The sequence below is a fragment of the Pavona decussata genome, unplaced genomic scaffold (genome assembly GCF_977016875.1).
Source record: "Pavona decussata unplaced genomic scaffold, jaPavDecu1.1 SCAFFOLD_468, whole genome shotgun sequence".
Taxonomy (NCBI): Eukaryota; Metazoa; Cnidaria; class Anthozoa; order Scleractinia; family Agariciidae; genus Pavona; species Pavona decussata.
This window is the reverse complement of record NW_028145806.1, coordinates 1,119,708-1,133,716: the sequence shown is the minus strand read 5'-3', so window position 1 is coordinate 1,133,716 and position 14,009 is coordinate 1,119,708. Positions and strand designations below refer to the sequence as shown.

At 35.6% G+C, this 14,009-nt stretch overlaps 1 protein-coding gene across 1 annotated transcript in view; it reads right to left on the bottom strand.

The window, feature by feature from the left end:
- LOC146450362 (general transcription factor 3C polypeptide 1-like) overlaps nucleotides 1–14,009 on the bottom strand; it is a 56,847-nt gene that overhangs the window by 25,415 nt on the left and 17,423 nt on the right. Inside the window, exons 6-15 of the mRNA XM_085100379.1 lie at nucleotides 13,118–13,442; nucleotides 12,480–12,571; nucleotides 10,377–10,495; nucleotides 8,629–8,798; nucleotides 6,913–6,960; nucleotides 5,924–6,021; nucleotides 4,242–4,306; nucleotides 2,929–3,007; nucleotides 1,433–1,540; nucleotides 754–957 (exon numbers count right to left, since the gene is read on the bottom strand). Coding sequence (XP_084956505.1) covers nucleotides 754–957; nucleotides 1,433–1,540; nucleotides 2,929–3,007; nucleotides 4,242–4,306; nucleotides 5,924–6,021; nucleotides 6,913–6,960; nucleotides 8,629–8,798; nucleotides 10,377–10,495; nucleotides 12,480–12,571; nucleotides 13,118–13,442 — 1,308 coding nt within the window. The remainder of the gene's footprint in view (nucleotides 1–753; nucleotides 958–1,432; nucleotides 1,541–2,928; nucleotides 3,008–4,241; nucleotides 4,307–5,923; nucleotides 6,022–6,912; nucleotides 6,961–8,628; nucleotides 8,799–10,376; nucleotides 10,496–12,479; nucleotides 12,572–13,117; nucleotides 13,443–14,009) is intronic.

The window sequence follows — 14,009 nt, the reverse complement described above, 5'->3', positions numbered from 1 at the left end:
GTCATGGAGATTTTGCTGTATGTTGGCCAAAGCAGCTCAAATATTTAACAAACAACCCCTTCAATAGCATGAAATCGCTCTTAAAGCAGCGGGAGGAAAATATGAAATGGTTTCTCCGGGAAGAACAAACTAGAATCACTTTTTAGCAATTTCTCCAAAATTCACAGGAGGAACTTACAGTGCCCCTGGGACGAAAATTTCACTTTCCACTTTTTTGCATTTTCGTGTAGAATATGACCTTCTTACTCATGCTACCAAATTTCAATCCTTTACGACGATTGGAAGTATTTTTTTTTTAGCCTTTTATTCGAGATTTCACGGCCGCCATTACTTGGCCTTGTTCCGGAAGTTAACAAGTCCGCTTGGCTCAAATTACAGGAAGTGACGTCATTGGCTCAACACGAAAAATTCCACATGGCTAATCTTCATATGGATTCTACTTCATAAACTGTATTCTGCTGTTATTTAGTTCGCAACAGCAGAAAGGTAAAACGGTAAAAGAATATTTTCAAATAAGTTTACAATGAATTTTGCAGGCTGATTTTAGTTATTCCTCATGCATACTTTGTTAAATCTCAAGACAATGAACCTTATCACTTTCACATTTCTGTCCTAAGGTCTCTTGTCGCAAAGCCAAGCCACACACAAAACAACACGTCAACTCAAGTGGCCACAACTGGTTTCCGTTCTCAATTAATTACGATGCTAAAACTGAAGTAAATCTACTAATTTATACTCTTCCAACTATTATACCTTATTCTCAACATTTCCAGCTGCACTTTGCTCAGGCTCAGTTGTATTCGTTGCAGGCTCTTGTCCTTGTTCCTGTTGAGCTTTCCTTTGAGCTTCTTTTTCTTCGTTTTCATGTTTCTTCTTCTCTCTTTCTACTGCTGCCTGAGCTTTCTCTAGCTTTTTCCTTTCTTTTTCTTCTGCAATATGTCTTGCCTTTTCTTGTCTCTGAAAAAATTGGTATTTGAATCTTATTAGAACTCTTCATTTTACCACTGTTACATCTCCTGTAATTAAACAAATCAACGGCAGTTTTTCTATGGTCTATACTCTTACAGACCATAAAATGACGTCATAAAATGTTGAAAACTCAAGTGGAACCACGAGCCGCGGGTGAGTGGTTTCACTGCCAAGTTTTGGACATGTTATGGTGTCATTTTATCGTCTTTAAGAGTATAGACCATAGAAAACTGCCATCGATTTGTTTTTTTACATTATAACATGGAAAAAACATGAGCGGAATTTTCTTTATTTTCCGTTGAGAAAGTGCGCGCGTTACATCTGACATCATTTTTATTGTCTGTACTCTTAAAGACAAAGCAATCAGTGAGCCAATCAGCGCATGGGAATCTTGACAGTTATTGTAAAAATAACCTCTGATTGCAGTTGCAATACTCAGATATCATTCATAATTCAAATGTACCTCTGCAGCTTTACAACACTCCTCTCTCATCCGCACACGACACTGTTCCAAAGCATGTGCTACTTTAGGGTCATCATTAGTTATAGATGAATGCAGGAAGAGATCCACCTGTAATGAACAGATGATTAAATCATGTAAATTAAATAATACAAATGGCTAAACTGACAGAGTCAATGCACACAACACCAGGAACCTTGAGTTAGTGTTCTGTGATTGGACAGCTGTTGGTAAGAACCTTATCATCAGAGTTAGGTTGATTCCCTACCATTAGATGATGGTAAACAGAATCTGATTGGTCAAAGACATCACAGAATTGCTGGTCATCTCATTGTCAAGCTGAACTTGAGAAGATACAGGGCAGGGAAAGAAAGGTTGGGAGGATGGAGAAAAGAAAACATCAAAAAATAAAACATCCCAAGTCACCAGAAACCATGAAATGCATGTTCAGTACATACGCACATTTTCAATACACTTATTATATCCCTCAGTTAGTACATGTACGTGCAGTGTGATTGGTCAATTTTGATGACCATATTTCACTGTACGGCCCACTAAACTTCAACTGGTTTCCTTTCCCGCGGGCCCGATTAACCTCAGAGATATAATAAATATCTTACTAACCTCGTTGTCTCGGTGAGGGCCCGTACTGTAGGTTACGGATCCTCTTTTTTTCCATTTATTTACGGCCCACGCGTCCGTAACTTACATTACGGACCTCGAAATCAGTTAGTAAGAGGTATATATTATCGTACGATTTGCGGACGTACGGCATTAGTTAAAATATTTTCAACCAAATTTTCTGCAGCTGCCAAATTAGGTATTGTACACATAAACAGTATAACTACACAATACATTTAAACATTCCAAAAATATTAATTCTCATATGATTCATTTGAATAAATGGACATATTAAAAATTAATCTTGTGACAAGCAAACCAAGCAAAACATTTAATTCCCTTAAAGTAACAACATCAGTCCAGAAGAACATTTCCTTTTTATTAGTTGCAGAGCAGCCAAAAGTACTCTAAAGCAATCCGCTTGATTTTCAGACCTGCATGTAGTGCTATATTACACTGTCAGTAAACGCATGGTCAAGGCCAAAAATGCAAACAAAAACATGTAATAAAGAAGTTTGTCAGGCGTCATAACCTTTGCCTTTTATTTATGCTTGCAGGTATTTCGTTGGCAACTTCTCACTAGATGTACAGACTTCCACTTTACATTGCAAAGTCTATTTATTTTACACATTCGTCATCGAGCAATCAGAAAGAGCACAACTCATTGAGGATAATATTATTATTATAAGGTACATGTAGGTAAGAGTGGATTACAGTCAGGTAGATTAAAGTAGGGAAAGGTCTAGGGTGGTGAAGGCCACATCAGGGTAGTAAGGAGCATAATAGAGATGAATACTCTACTGTCCTTCACTCTATAATTATTATAGAGTAGAGGACAGTAGAGTGCAATGAAGGTATTAAAAAAATCAACCTGTTACCGTTTGTGATGTAGTTCCATAGTTAATAACAGTTGTCAGTTTCCTAATTAATCCTTGGGCATTAAGATCATCAAATAACCTGGCAAAAAAAAAAAAAAAAGAATTAAGCTGTAGGCGCACATTATACTACTCTACATTTGCACTATTTTTTTTAACATAATAATTATTGTTCTCCAAGGAATATGACATTGCTACAGACTGTATAGTCATTGTACATAGGGTATGCAGTTGAGCTCCCTGAGAGTTGAAATCTTCCATGAGAGATAATATAATTAATCATCACCTGACTCAACCTACAACTTTATATTTTGTACAGCACAATTAAACAAACTGTACTAGGCAAGCAAGATTACTTGGAAACTAACATAGCAATAAATAAATATAGAAACCCTACTTGTACTACTTTCTATACCTTATTAGATGCATTGACTGATGGGGAGAACATGAAACCCTCAAAAGTTAATGAAAAGTTCTGACTATTTTCTGCTAGCAGCAAGTAGGACTTGGGTCATAACTGACCTAAGGTGCTTAATTTAGATTGTTTAATTGTTCTAACTCAGATTCGCTTGATTTTTTTCTATTCCTTCAGGTCATGTTGTTGCCTCAATGTATTATCCATTGTTTTGTGATAAAAATGGAAATTATACCCTTAATCTTGGGTTTTCTCCAAACAAAACACAAAAAGTGAAAAGATCTCAGGGCAACATGCATTCAAAAGGAATTGTGGACCACATGCAAACAATTTGACAAATCTGAGCTAAAACATCAAAAAGCAAAGTCCGCGGGTTGGACTTATGCCCAGATCAAACCTTTTTATTGTTTTAACAGTATGAGGTGTCTAGTCTTTTTGAAAAATTACTACTGAGACTTATTTATTAAATCGTTTTCTTTTTATCAATTTAATACCCCAAGCCACAACTGCATTTAGCAAGTCTTCACTGTCTGCTTTGTCATGTAAGGGAAATGCCGGCGGTACAAGCTTTGAGGAATGTAGAGTTACATCTCCAGTTTCCATTGCTTGGTTTAAAATTTCTTGTTCTTTGCTACTATTAATTTATAGAATCTTCATAGTGTAGCAACGATTGTCCACAATTTGGAACTTGCCTATACTGATTCATGAAATGCGCTTTTCTGCCATTTTGTCCTTGTGATAATTAAATGGCAAAAAATACTGTGACCAACAATTTTCCAGCTTTCCAGATTATCAGACAAATCAGGGGAATGCAATAAAAATTGAGAATCTAAGGTTAGGTGAGATAGCTCAATTAAAAAAGTGAAGTCACTGGTTCTTCCAACTACTAATTTGCCATTACCTTAATACCACTTTTTTATCTATTTTTCCCTCGTGTCCTTCTTCTTTTTCTTTCAGGATTATAGCCTTAAAAATAATATTTACAGAATTTGATAAGTTTAATACATCCAGTCTCACAGGTGTTACAGTCAGTCCACGTCAACCCTGACCAGTACTTCCGAGAATGAAATGAACATTCTAATTCCCCTTTGCAATGTCCGGCATTTGAATGGAATGTTGAACATTTCTCTTGAAATGTGCAGTTCCAGAAAATATCCATACCCCCCCCCCCAACGAAAGGTTTTTTTGTTTTGCACCCCCTCCCCCAACCCGTTCTCTCAAGAAACTCCAGTTCAGCTTCATAAACTGGAACTTTTATTAGTTTCTTGCTTCTAAAATTTTGACTTTTAAGGACCCCCTCTCGTAGGAATTTTCGATGACCTTCCATGGGGTGGGTATGGATTTTTTCTGGAGCTGCGCAACCTTGCCAAAAAAGACACATTAACTGAAAAAAGAAAAAAATCAAAATACTTGGGGAACAATAATATGTAATGTAATGTTGGTGATGTTCAAAACTGACGTGTAAATTTCAAATCTCCGTTCAAATTTCAAAAATACCGGTCATGCGTGACATGGATTGACTATAAAATGTTTCATGTCACTCCCATCCAGGACTTGAAATTTTTTTCTGTCCCATCCTCAGCAGATACTGAATGCTTCATGTTACTTAGTTCATAACTGAGTTTAAAATTTCCAACTTTTCTTCCTCCTAATAATATTTTGTCCCCACACGGGACATGTCTGTTCCTAGCAGGATGCATATCACAGATATACTTACAGTACTAATGAATGTGGATACAACTTCCACTGAAAATAAATGATTTGCCTCATTAAGGTTACCCTATACCTTCAGAGATGTCTCACGTCCAAGCGATATAGCATGTCCAGTTTAAACTGTGGACCTAACCCCTATATCAAATTAAAGCTTATAGAGCTGACTATCAAACTATACCAAGAATTTTGAAATAAAATGAATTGTTTAATTTTTCACGACCTCTAAATGCGAGCGTCCCAATCACCTTTTTAAAGCTACGAATCAAAACGAATTTTGTTTTTTGCTAAATTTAATTTGCTCCTCAGTTTCCAGACCCAAAGCGCTAAAAAAACGTGTCTGCATTTTGCCATAGTCAATCGCAATGAAAAGTTATAGAACATTTTCGAAATAGGATGAAAAAAATGTTGAGTGATCGTACAAAAATTGCTCTCGGAGAAAAAATATTTTGAAAGAAAAAATTCACAGACACGCTTTGTTGTGTATATGTTAAACTAGCTACTGTCCAAATTTGAAGGCAAACAAACAAATTCCCTTTGAGTTTTAGCTCTTTGAAGTGGCTCCTTTAAGTAAAAAAATTGATTCGAGAAAACAGCGCTAAAAATTTGGCAATTCAGTTTATTTCAAAATTCTTGGTTTAGTTTGACAGCCAGCTCTGTAATTAGCTTTAATTTGATATAAGGGTGTAGGTATTTACAGTTTAAACCAGATGCGCTACATCGCCTGAATGAGAGACACCTCTGAAGACACCTCTGAAGGTATAAGGTAACCTTAATAGTACTATATATTTTTTATTTAATCCAGACTTATTTCAGGAATCCCTATGAATCCACTTGATCACATTTTAAGTGTAACATTACATGTACTGGTACCTTTTGAACTGGGAAATACCCTTCAACTACTTTCATGGCCTGTATATATTCCAGTATCAGTTGCTTCCTTTTGAGCTTTCGGTACGTGACTCGTTCAGCTGCAAATAAAAAAGGCAAATCAAATTATTTCATTATTGAGTTGATCTTACAACCCACTTTCACATGCCTGACGAACAGAATTTACCTCACATGCTTTTAGACAAAGACGCAAATGAAAGTTAAGTAATCAACCCTAAATCAGGCTCAAAGACATTAATTAGCTTTACTACAGCCAGTAGAAGCACTTGGGTAAGTGAGTAATTCAAGAATATAGCTGTTGAGGATGAATGTGAAGTATGCAATAAACATGTATATGGGGGCAAAAGATTCCACAGATGAAAGACCATTGCGAGCACATGCAGTTTTTTTTTTCATGTATCATGAAGACTGGGAACTGGTCACTTCATTAGTTTGCAATATACAGTGCCATAAGATTCAAGAATGAAAAAAGATCACATATGAAATATGATGTAATTATTTGAAGTAATAAATTATATCAAACGCGAGAAGGTGTGTTTCATCAGATATCCAAACGCTGAGAAGTAGGTTGAAAAAACAAGGCACAGCCAAGTTTTTTAAACCTCTTCAAGGTGTTTGGGTATCTGATGAGACACACTTTCGAGTGTTTGATATGGCTTCTCAAATGATCAATAATTCTTGGAGAAATTCAAGGCTAAAGTTAGCAAAATTTTATGGTTTAGGAACACATTTTATCCAAACCACAGTCAAAGCAGTGATTTTCTTTGTCTTTTCTTGATGAATTATTAATGAGTTTGAGAACTATGAGTGAAAGATTTATATTAAGACCACTAGAGGCTGGTGGATGCAGCTTAACTGACCAAGAAAAGAAAGCCTGAAAAAATTCTGGTTTGAGTTAAATTACAGCTGTATAATTATTGTAACCATTATTCTTAAGTCTCAGTCTGTAATAAAAAGTACTGCCATCTTACCTATAAGAGATTTTCTCTTTTTTGGTTTCTTTTCTTCCACATCCAAACCTTGGAAAACAAATAGCATTAATTTCTTAAACAGTTTTTCCACAATCTTATTGAAATAATTATTGTTTGACTACCTCACAAGTAATCAAAATTAAACCTAACCAAAGTGAACAAAAGTAAACCAAACTGAAATTAAAAGTTATTATGATGAGCAAATCAAAGGCTTTCATTGGTTTTAATAATAATTATTACAGTGTGTTACATTAAATAAATTGACTTCTTCCAGACAAGCCTTGTTTCAGATTTATTTAGCTATAAACAGGAGGGTTTAATCATGTTTTCAAGTACATGTAACTTGTGGTGGCAAAACTAGTAACAAGATTAAAGTGTAATTTTTATAACCTTTCAGTGAAGACAGACCAAAGGCAATGGGTCTGTTATTAAAAGACAGTTTAGACAGTGTTTAACAAAACCACATTGCCATTTTCAATTTTGCCAACAATCATATTTAAACGTTGTCTACTGCCGACGCTAACAAGAAGGCTTGCATCCCAGACTAGGAAAATATTGATCTACTTAAAGTGTATATGACACAAATCTTTTATTAGCTTATTAGGAAGAGCTTTCAAAATGATGAAGAATGGCATTTATTTTATTGCGATAGCATTCTTGGTTGCCGAGTTATTCAAGATTTAGGCTTATGCAAATTAGACAACTTGTGACGTCACAATACTGACACAAAATGAAGGGAAATCACAAAAAATGGAATATCTTTTAAGTCTTTATCTGTACAGAACTGAAACTTTGTAGAGTTGTTATACTCATCACAAAGTTTCATGATATGATCCACTATGACATTTCCATGGCAACACAATGGGCTCCAGGCCCTCACCATCCAAAGGATAAAATCAGAGTTTCCCTTTCCAAGAAGCGCTTTTTGCTCTTGATGTTTATTCAGTGAGTGTGAGGGAACATGGACATTACGCAGCACAAGTATAAGAAATTCTGTTTGACTGTGGAGCATTATAAATAAGGCATTTGTCATTTTGGGAAGGTAGAGGTCTGGTAACGAGTACATTGCTATGGTGACATCATAGCAACTATCGCAATGTGTAGTTCTGTCAGCACATCAACCCTGCAAAATTTCAACCCTGTCGATGTAGTATTTGCGTAGATATTCCAAATTTTGTGATTTCCCTTCATTTTGTGTCAGTCTTGTGACGTCACAAGTTGTCTAATTTCCATAAACCTAAATCTTGAATAACTCGGCAACCAAGAATGCTATTGCAATAAAATAAATGCCATTCTTCATCATTTTAAAAGCTCTTTCTAATAAGCTAATAAAAGATTTTGTGTCATATACACTTTAAGATAAACCACTTAGACTAGGAGGCCCACTGATTGTCTTAAGCTAATAAGACTCTGTTTAAATAACTGGCCCAATGTGTTTCAGAAGTCTGTCCACATAAACATTTTTAATTTCTAGCCTTGTTGAAGGTACATGCTTTAAACTCTCTGTTCCAAGGTAGAGCCAACAGGGCCAACTTATTTTCATCATTTCACATCATAATCAAGCAAGTAAATTATAGTTCAGAAAGCAAAAAAATCAGTCTACCATGATTACAAAAAATTTTCCCACCTTTTGTAGTACAGTGTATTGTACAATACACACTGACTGTAGTACACAAGATGTGATACATTTTACACTCAATTCATTTCCAAACATACCTTCTGAAAACACAGGGGAGGGATGGGGTGAGTGCAAGGGACTCCCCTTTGGGGTAGCTTCAGGTGTTTGTGACTCTATAGCTTTCATTGTCATCTGTTTGAGTTGATCCTGCACTTGTTTAACTTTCATTGTTTGGATATTGCTCTCTACCAGTGGAGTGGCCACAAGCCTAAATGCAAGCAAACAAACATTACTCATGTTCTTACTGAGCATAATTATATTTCATAAAAGCCAGGACTACAAGGTTGTTATAAATTAAAGAGATCCAAATCTATTATTAGTTACAGTAGTTAGATCAATAATTCTATTTCCAATCAATCTAGCTTCATATGTTAGATTTTATACTAAAATTTTTTTTATGGTTCTAACCTCAGACTGTCTATTAAAATTTTGTGCAGTACAATGTATTTCATTAAACCTTATCACCACCACTACCCAGTTCGCTGGCCATCTAGAGAACAAATTAATGTAGCCTTAGCAGCCAGTTTTGCTAACTGAACAAGAGCTAAAGAAATGGACTTTCATGTAAAATGTGGCTCCACACAGACTTACACACCATACAGAGGTGTCATGAGGGGATGATGATTAATTTATGCTCACAAACACAAACGTTTTGAAGACGATATGGAGACCATTTTCATGAACTGTATAACAACAATAATGAGTTTTAATGGAAATTAAAACTTCAGTCTGTAATAAGCCTTGTTGGTTTGACACACGTTGTTTTCCACAAGGCTGTCTTTCTGTAAATGCACCAGTTGGCTTCTTTTTTTTGTTCATTTTGAAAAATGAATGCCACCGGATTGCACACCTGGCCTGAGCTACATGTACAGTTTGTTTGAACATTAATTATTTTACATGCAAAACGTTTTTCGAACAAATTGCCATTATCAAATTGACTTGAGTGTTTGGGGGACTCAAACTTCAAAATTATATGTGGAGGTAAAAGAATAATTTATTTTATAATTATTTTAATGATTGACGTAATGCACTGTAATTTGATCAGTTCTTTAAGACACCCTGTGGTTCTGACTTCTAAATCTCGGTATGAATGGTACATGTAGCTTACCAATTTTTGTGGTGTTATCTACTTTTATAAATAAAATAGACAAAAAAATCTATCCTTAATTCCAGAATGTCAGGTTTATTATTTAAGGTGATTTCCGCAAAATAAAAGTTGTCCTGAAAATTTTCTCAAACTTTCTGTGAAAGCAAAATACTGCATGAAGCTGGTATGACGCCCCAAAATGTTTCTTGTGTGGGATTTCTCAGTATCACCATTTTATGCTCGGGAGTGGTGGGCAAGCTAGTATTTTTGGTGTAACTCATTTTTCTGTCATCAAATTTTTCTAAAAAATTTTGAACATAAAGAAGATAATAGCTAAGTTAAAATAACAAAATAAAAGATAGGTCACCGTGCTCATTTAGGGGGAAAAAGCCATTTAGTTATTGATTGGGCTCAGCTTATAGGAAAACAGACTACGTTTTCAATGCATGCACATGCTAAACGCGTGCTTATTATGTGCAGTAAGAATACGCAATGAAATACAATCTCCTTAACAAAATACAGTAACACTTGTTAAAAAATAAAATAATTACTTCTCAGAAATCTGCATGTAGTAGAACAGTGGAAATTAACAACCTTTGTGTTTGCAGAACATTATAATCATCTACTGCTCCATTCTTTGCAGATTCTGTCGCCAACAACCTGATCTTAAATTGGCCCTGGCTGAGTGCTGCGACTCACCATGCTATTTTAGTTTTGGCTATGTCTTGATGAACTTCCTGAACCAAATTCATCTTTTTCAGGATCCTTAGAAGAGCTCTTACATCTAAAAATGGAAGCTTGCAAGCCATTTGGCATTTCTGTGAAAGTACAATGAAATAATAATCAGTTGACACCTGTGCCCTAGGTTATCCAAATTGACTTCCCCATTTAAAAACAAGCCTATTGTTCTCTACATCTCTTCACCAACTAAGCCAGCTGAATATCATTAGAGTTAAAGTCCCTATGAAGCGAAAATTGTTTTTGTGTAGTTATAAAATTTGCACTTTGAAATATAGTAGTTCCGAAGTTTAAGAGTGCTGGGAAATCATTTAGAATTGCAGATTTTACAAACAATTAAAGTTTTTTTTTTTGCTCTCAAAAATGGTTAGAGAACTGGGTTGAGTTTTATGCTGAATTCCAAGTTGTGACGTCACATTGGTGCCAAAAGTTGTTTAGATGCTCTCATTCCGTTCTTGCCGCCAAAGAGGATTGTAGAAAGAGAAAAGCATCTCTAGCGATTCTGTGAATGATTCTTTGTCACGGATGTCAGCCACGCAATAAATCGCCCTAGCTGTCGCTTATCTTTCTTCTCTTTCTTCATCATGAATTGCAATTCTTAGCACCAACGTGACGTCAGCTGTTATTGTCACCTGGCAAGTTGGCCATGCAATTCGAATACCATTTTTGAGGTTAAAATAGCCCAACTTTGAGCGCTCACAAAATCAGCTATTTTTACCCCAGCAAGCTCAAACTTTGAAATTGCATGTTTGAAAGGGTAAATTTTATAACTACCTAAAGACAATTTTCGCTTCATAGGAATTTTAAATCAGACTGGAAGAAATATATTCAGTAATTAATATACAATTTAGTCTTGTTATGCACAACTTTTTTAATTTGTATCTGATTGCCCAATGTGGAACCACTTACCAGTAATTACCAAATCTTCACTTACATTAGCACAATCCCGCTCTCAACTTAATGACATCAAGATCGTCAGGGGTCAGTACATGAACTGTATTTAATCTTATCTGCCTTTGTACAATTTTGTAAACTTTGAGACTATCCTTCTCACATTCAATTCTTATAAATTCTTAATGATAGGTAGATTGTTTTTTTTGTTAATTAGGACTATTCTGGAATTATTTAAATGTAATTGTTGTATTGATCTAGGTATTTATAGTTCTTATTTGTGACTCACAGAGTATGATGAGTGTTTTTTACATGGGCCTCTGGCTTGAGAGACTAGGCGACCACTGTACTCCCTACGTTTTTCAACTTTAAATAAAGTTACTACAGTCGACTCCCGATAACTCGAACCTTCAAGGGAATTGAAAAAGGTTCGAGTTTTCGAGAGTCCGAGTTATCGAGGGTGAAATTATATGGAAAATGACCTGAAGGGAAAGGAAAATTGGTTCGAGTTAGCGCGAGGTTCGAGTTAGCGAGGGTTTGAGTTATCGGGAGTCGACTGTACTACTATCACAATAGGACCCATGTGATACCAAATTTTATTTTTAACAAGATTGTTAATCAAAAGTTTCAAACAGCTTTCATAGATTTAAACAAGCATTTTTTTTTAAAGTTTTAAACTAATTTCTTTAAATTTTGACTATGAGTGAATCACCAGTTAAAGAACTACACCGTATGTGTACCTTAAGTTTGGAATTCCTTAAATTTCTTCGTCTTCCCAAAATTACAAGTCTTAGACTAAATCTAAGTGGAAACAATATTTTTACATTGGCCTTGACTTATCAGAGCACATCCATTCTCAACGACTCCCTGGCTCAGTCCCTAGAAGTACACATGTTAAGTAGTGCCAAACCACAAATTTGATCCCCCAATTAAAGGGCCAGATGATCACTTCCATTAATTTTATTAACTGTAGTTTGCATGGTCATGAAAGGAAGCTGGTACTCGCTCACGTGCTACACTGTGATATCACATGGGCTCATACATCAGTTCATGTCCGGTGTAGCTAAACATTTAGTTTTTCTTACATCAGTATAGACTTGTGACCGTGTGTTACGTAAGTTTTCAATGAACAATTGAAAACAGTTTCCCTGGAGTCTCTGGAATCAAGCTCACCTTTAGAGTACAGCCACGAGATCCTGCCTGATATATGGCATCATACACTTGAGTTGCCACAGGCCTCTCCGCAATAAGATTTGACTGATAATCTACGTTGAACAAGAGAAAGAAAGTTATCAATACAACATGGCCCTACTTGTGCACAGAGTATGATGGCTGGCAATGTGACAGAGAACAATTGAATGAATGAAAAAGCAAACAAACGAACCAGACAGTTAGAACCAGTGAAAACACTTAAATAGTAGAAGAAAGATCCTTGCAGTTGGTCAGGTACGTAACTTATTAAGTAGTTGTGAAAAGAAAGCCTTAAAAAAAAGTCAGGCTTGAACGGGATTCAAACCCATAACCCCTGCGATGCCAGTGCAGTGCTCTCAGATGGTGCGATTATAATTTTATTGAAAATATGTCTATAAAATGCTTTATTTGCGGAAACGACACTGTAGTCTGCTCAAACTTACTTGAACTCTGTGTTTCCCATTGCTCATGATCAACTGATCTACTACTACAGTTTTCCACAGGTTAATTAGAAAAGATTATATTTTTTTAATTTGTGAATAGAAACGTAATTTAACAACAACAACAAAAAACCCAGAAGTCTATGTTTAGAAACAAACTTAAGATGAACATTCTCATACCATCACCCCATGAATCCTTCTCTCTGTCATCGTCACCATCATCATCACCATCGTCATCATCATTATCATCATCATTTCCCTCACCATCATCGCTGGGGTGCCAGAGGCTGTCAGATTTTAGAACAAACGGTTTAACCAGCTGCACTTTAATAGTGTCTGCTGAAGTTCCAACTGATGATTCCTTCCTTTCCTTCTTCTTTTTCTTCGGAGGACAAAACTCTTCATTGCCAGCTGCCTCAGATGTTTCTCCCATCACCCCTTCCACTACATATCCTGCCTGCTGTAGATATTGTCTTACCTTTTTTAACACCTTGTTTGACTCATGCTGGGAAAAATAATTCAAACAAAAAAGAAGAAATGTTGTTATTAATGTCTGCATGCTGTCAGTAATTTTATTGTCAAGAAAGTTGCATGTACATTTACTGTACATGTATCTGTTTACATGCATGTACAAAGCTTAACAAACCTACATGTCATGCACTTGCAATGTACAAGTCATGTACAGGACACGTAGCAAGTGCTTCACTATATTCAGGGAACAAAATTAACTTATCCAAATGGCAAAATGTTGTCCTTGCCAACAAAATGTCTTGTCTTTAATATGTGAAGCACCCCTGCTCATATTACTCTCTACATTGAAAACTAACTTTGCTATAATATTATTATTACTTTTCTCCAAAAGATTTCTTCTGAGAAAATGTAGAGTTTTCAACAAAACTATGAAATGGGGTGTAAGACACAAGTCAAATATTGCAAAAAATGCCATCTGTCAATCATTTACTGCCAACTTGCATGCAGTGAGCAAACAAAAGATTGTCATAATGATTGTAACGTTCTAACATCAAATTCTTATACACACTGTATAGGGTCGGATTTAACATTTTTTTCTCTA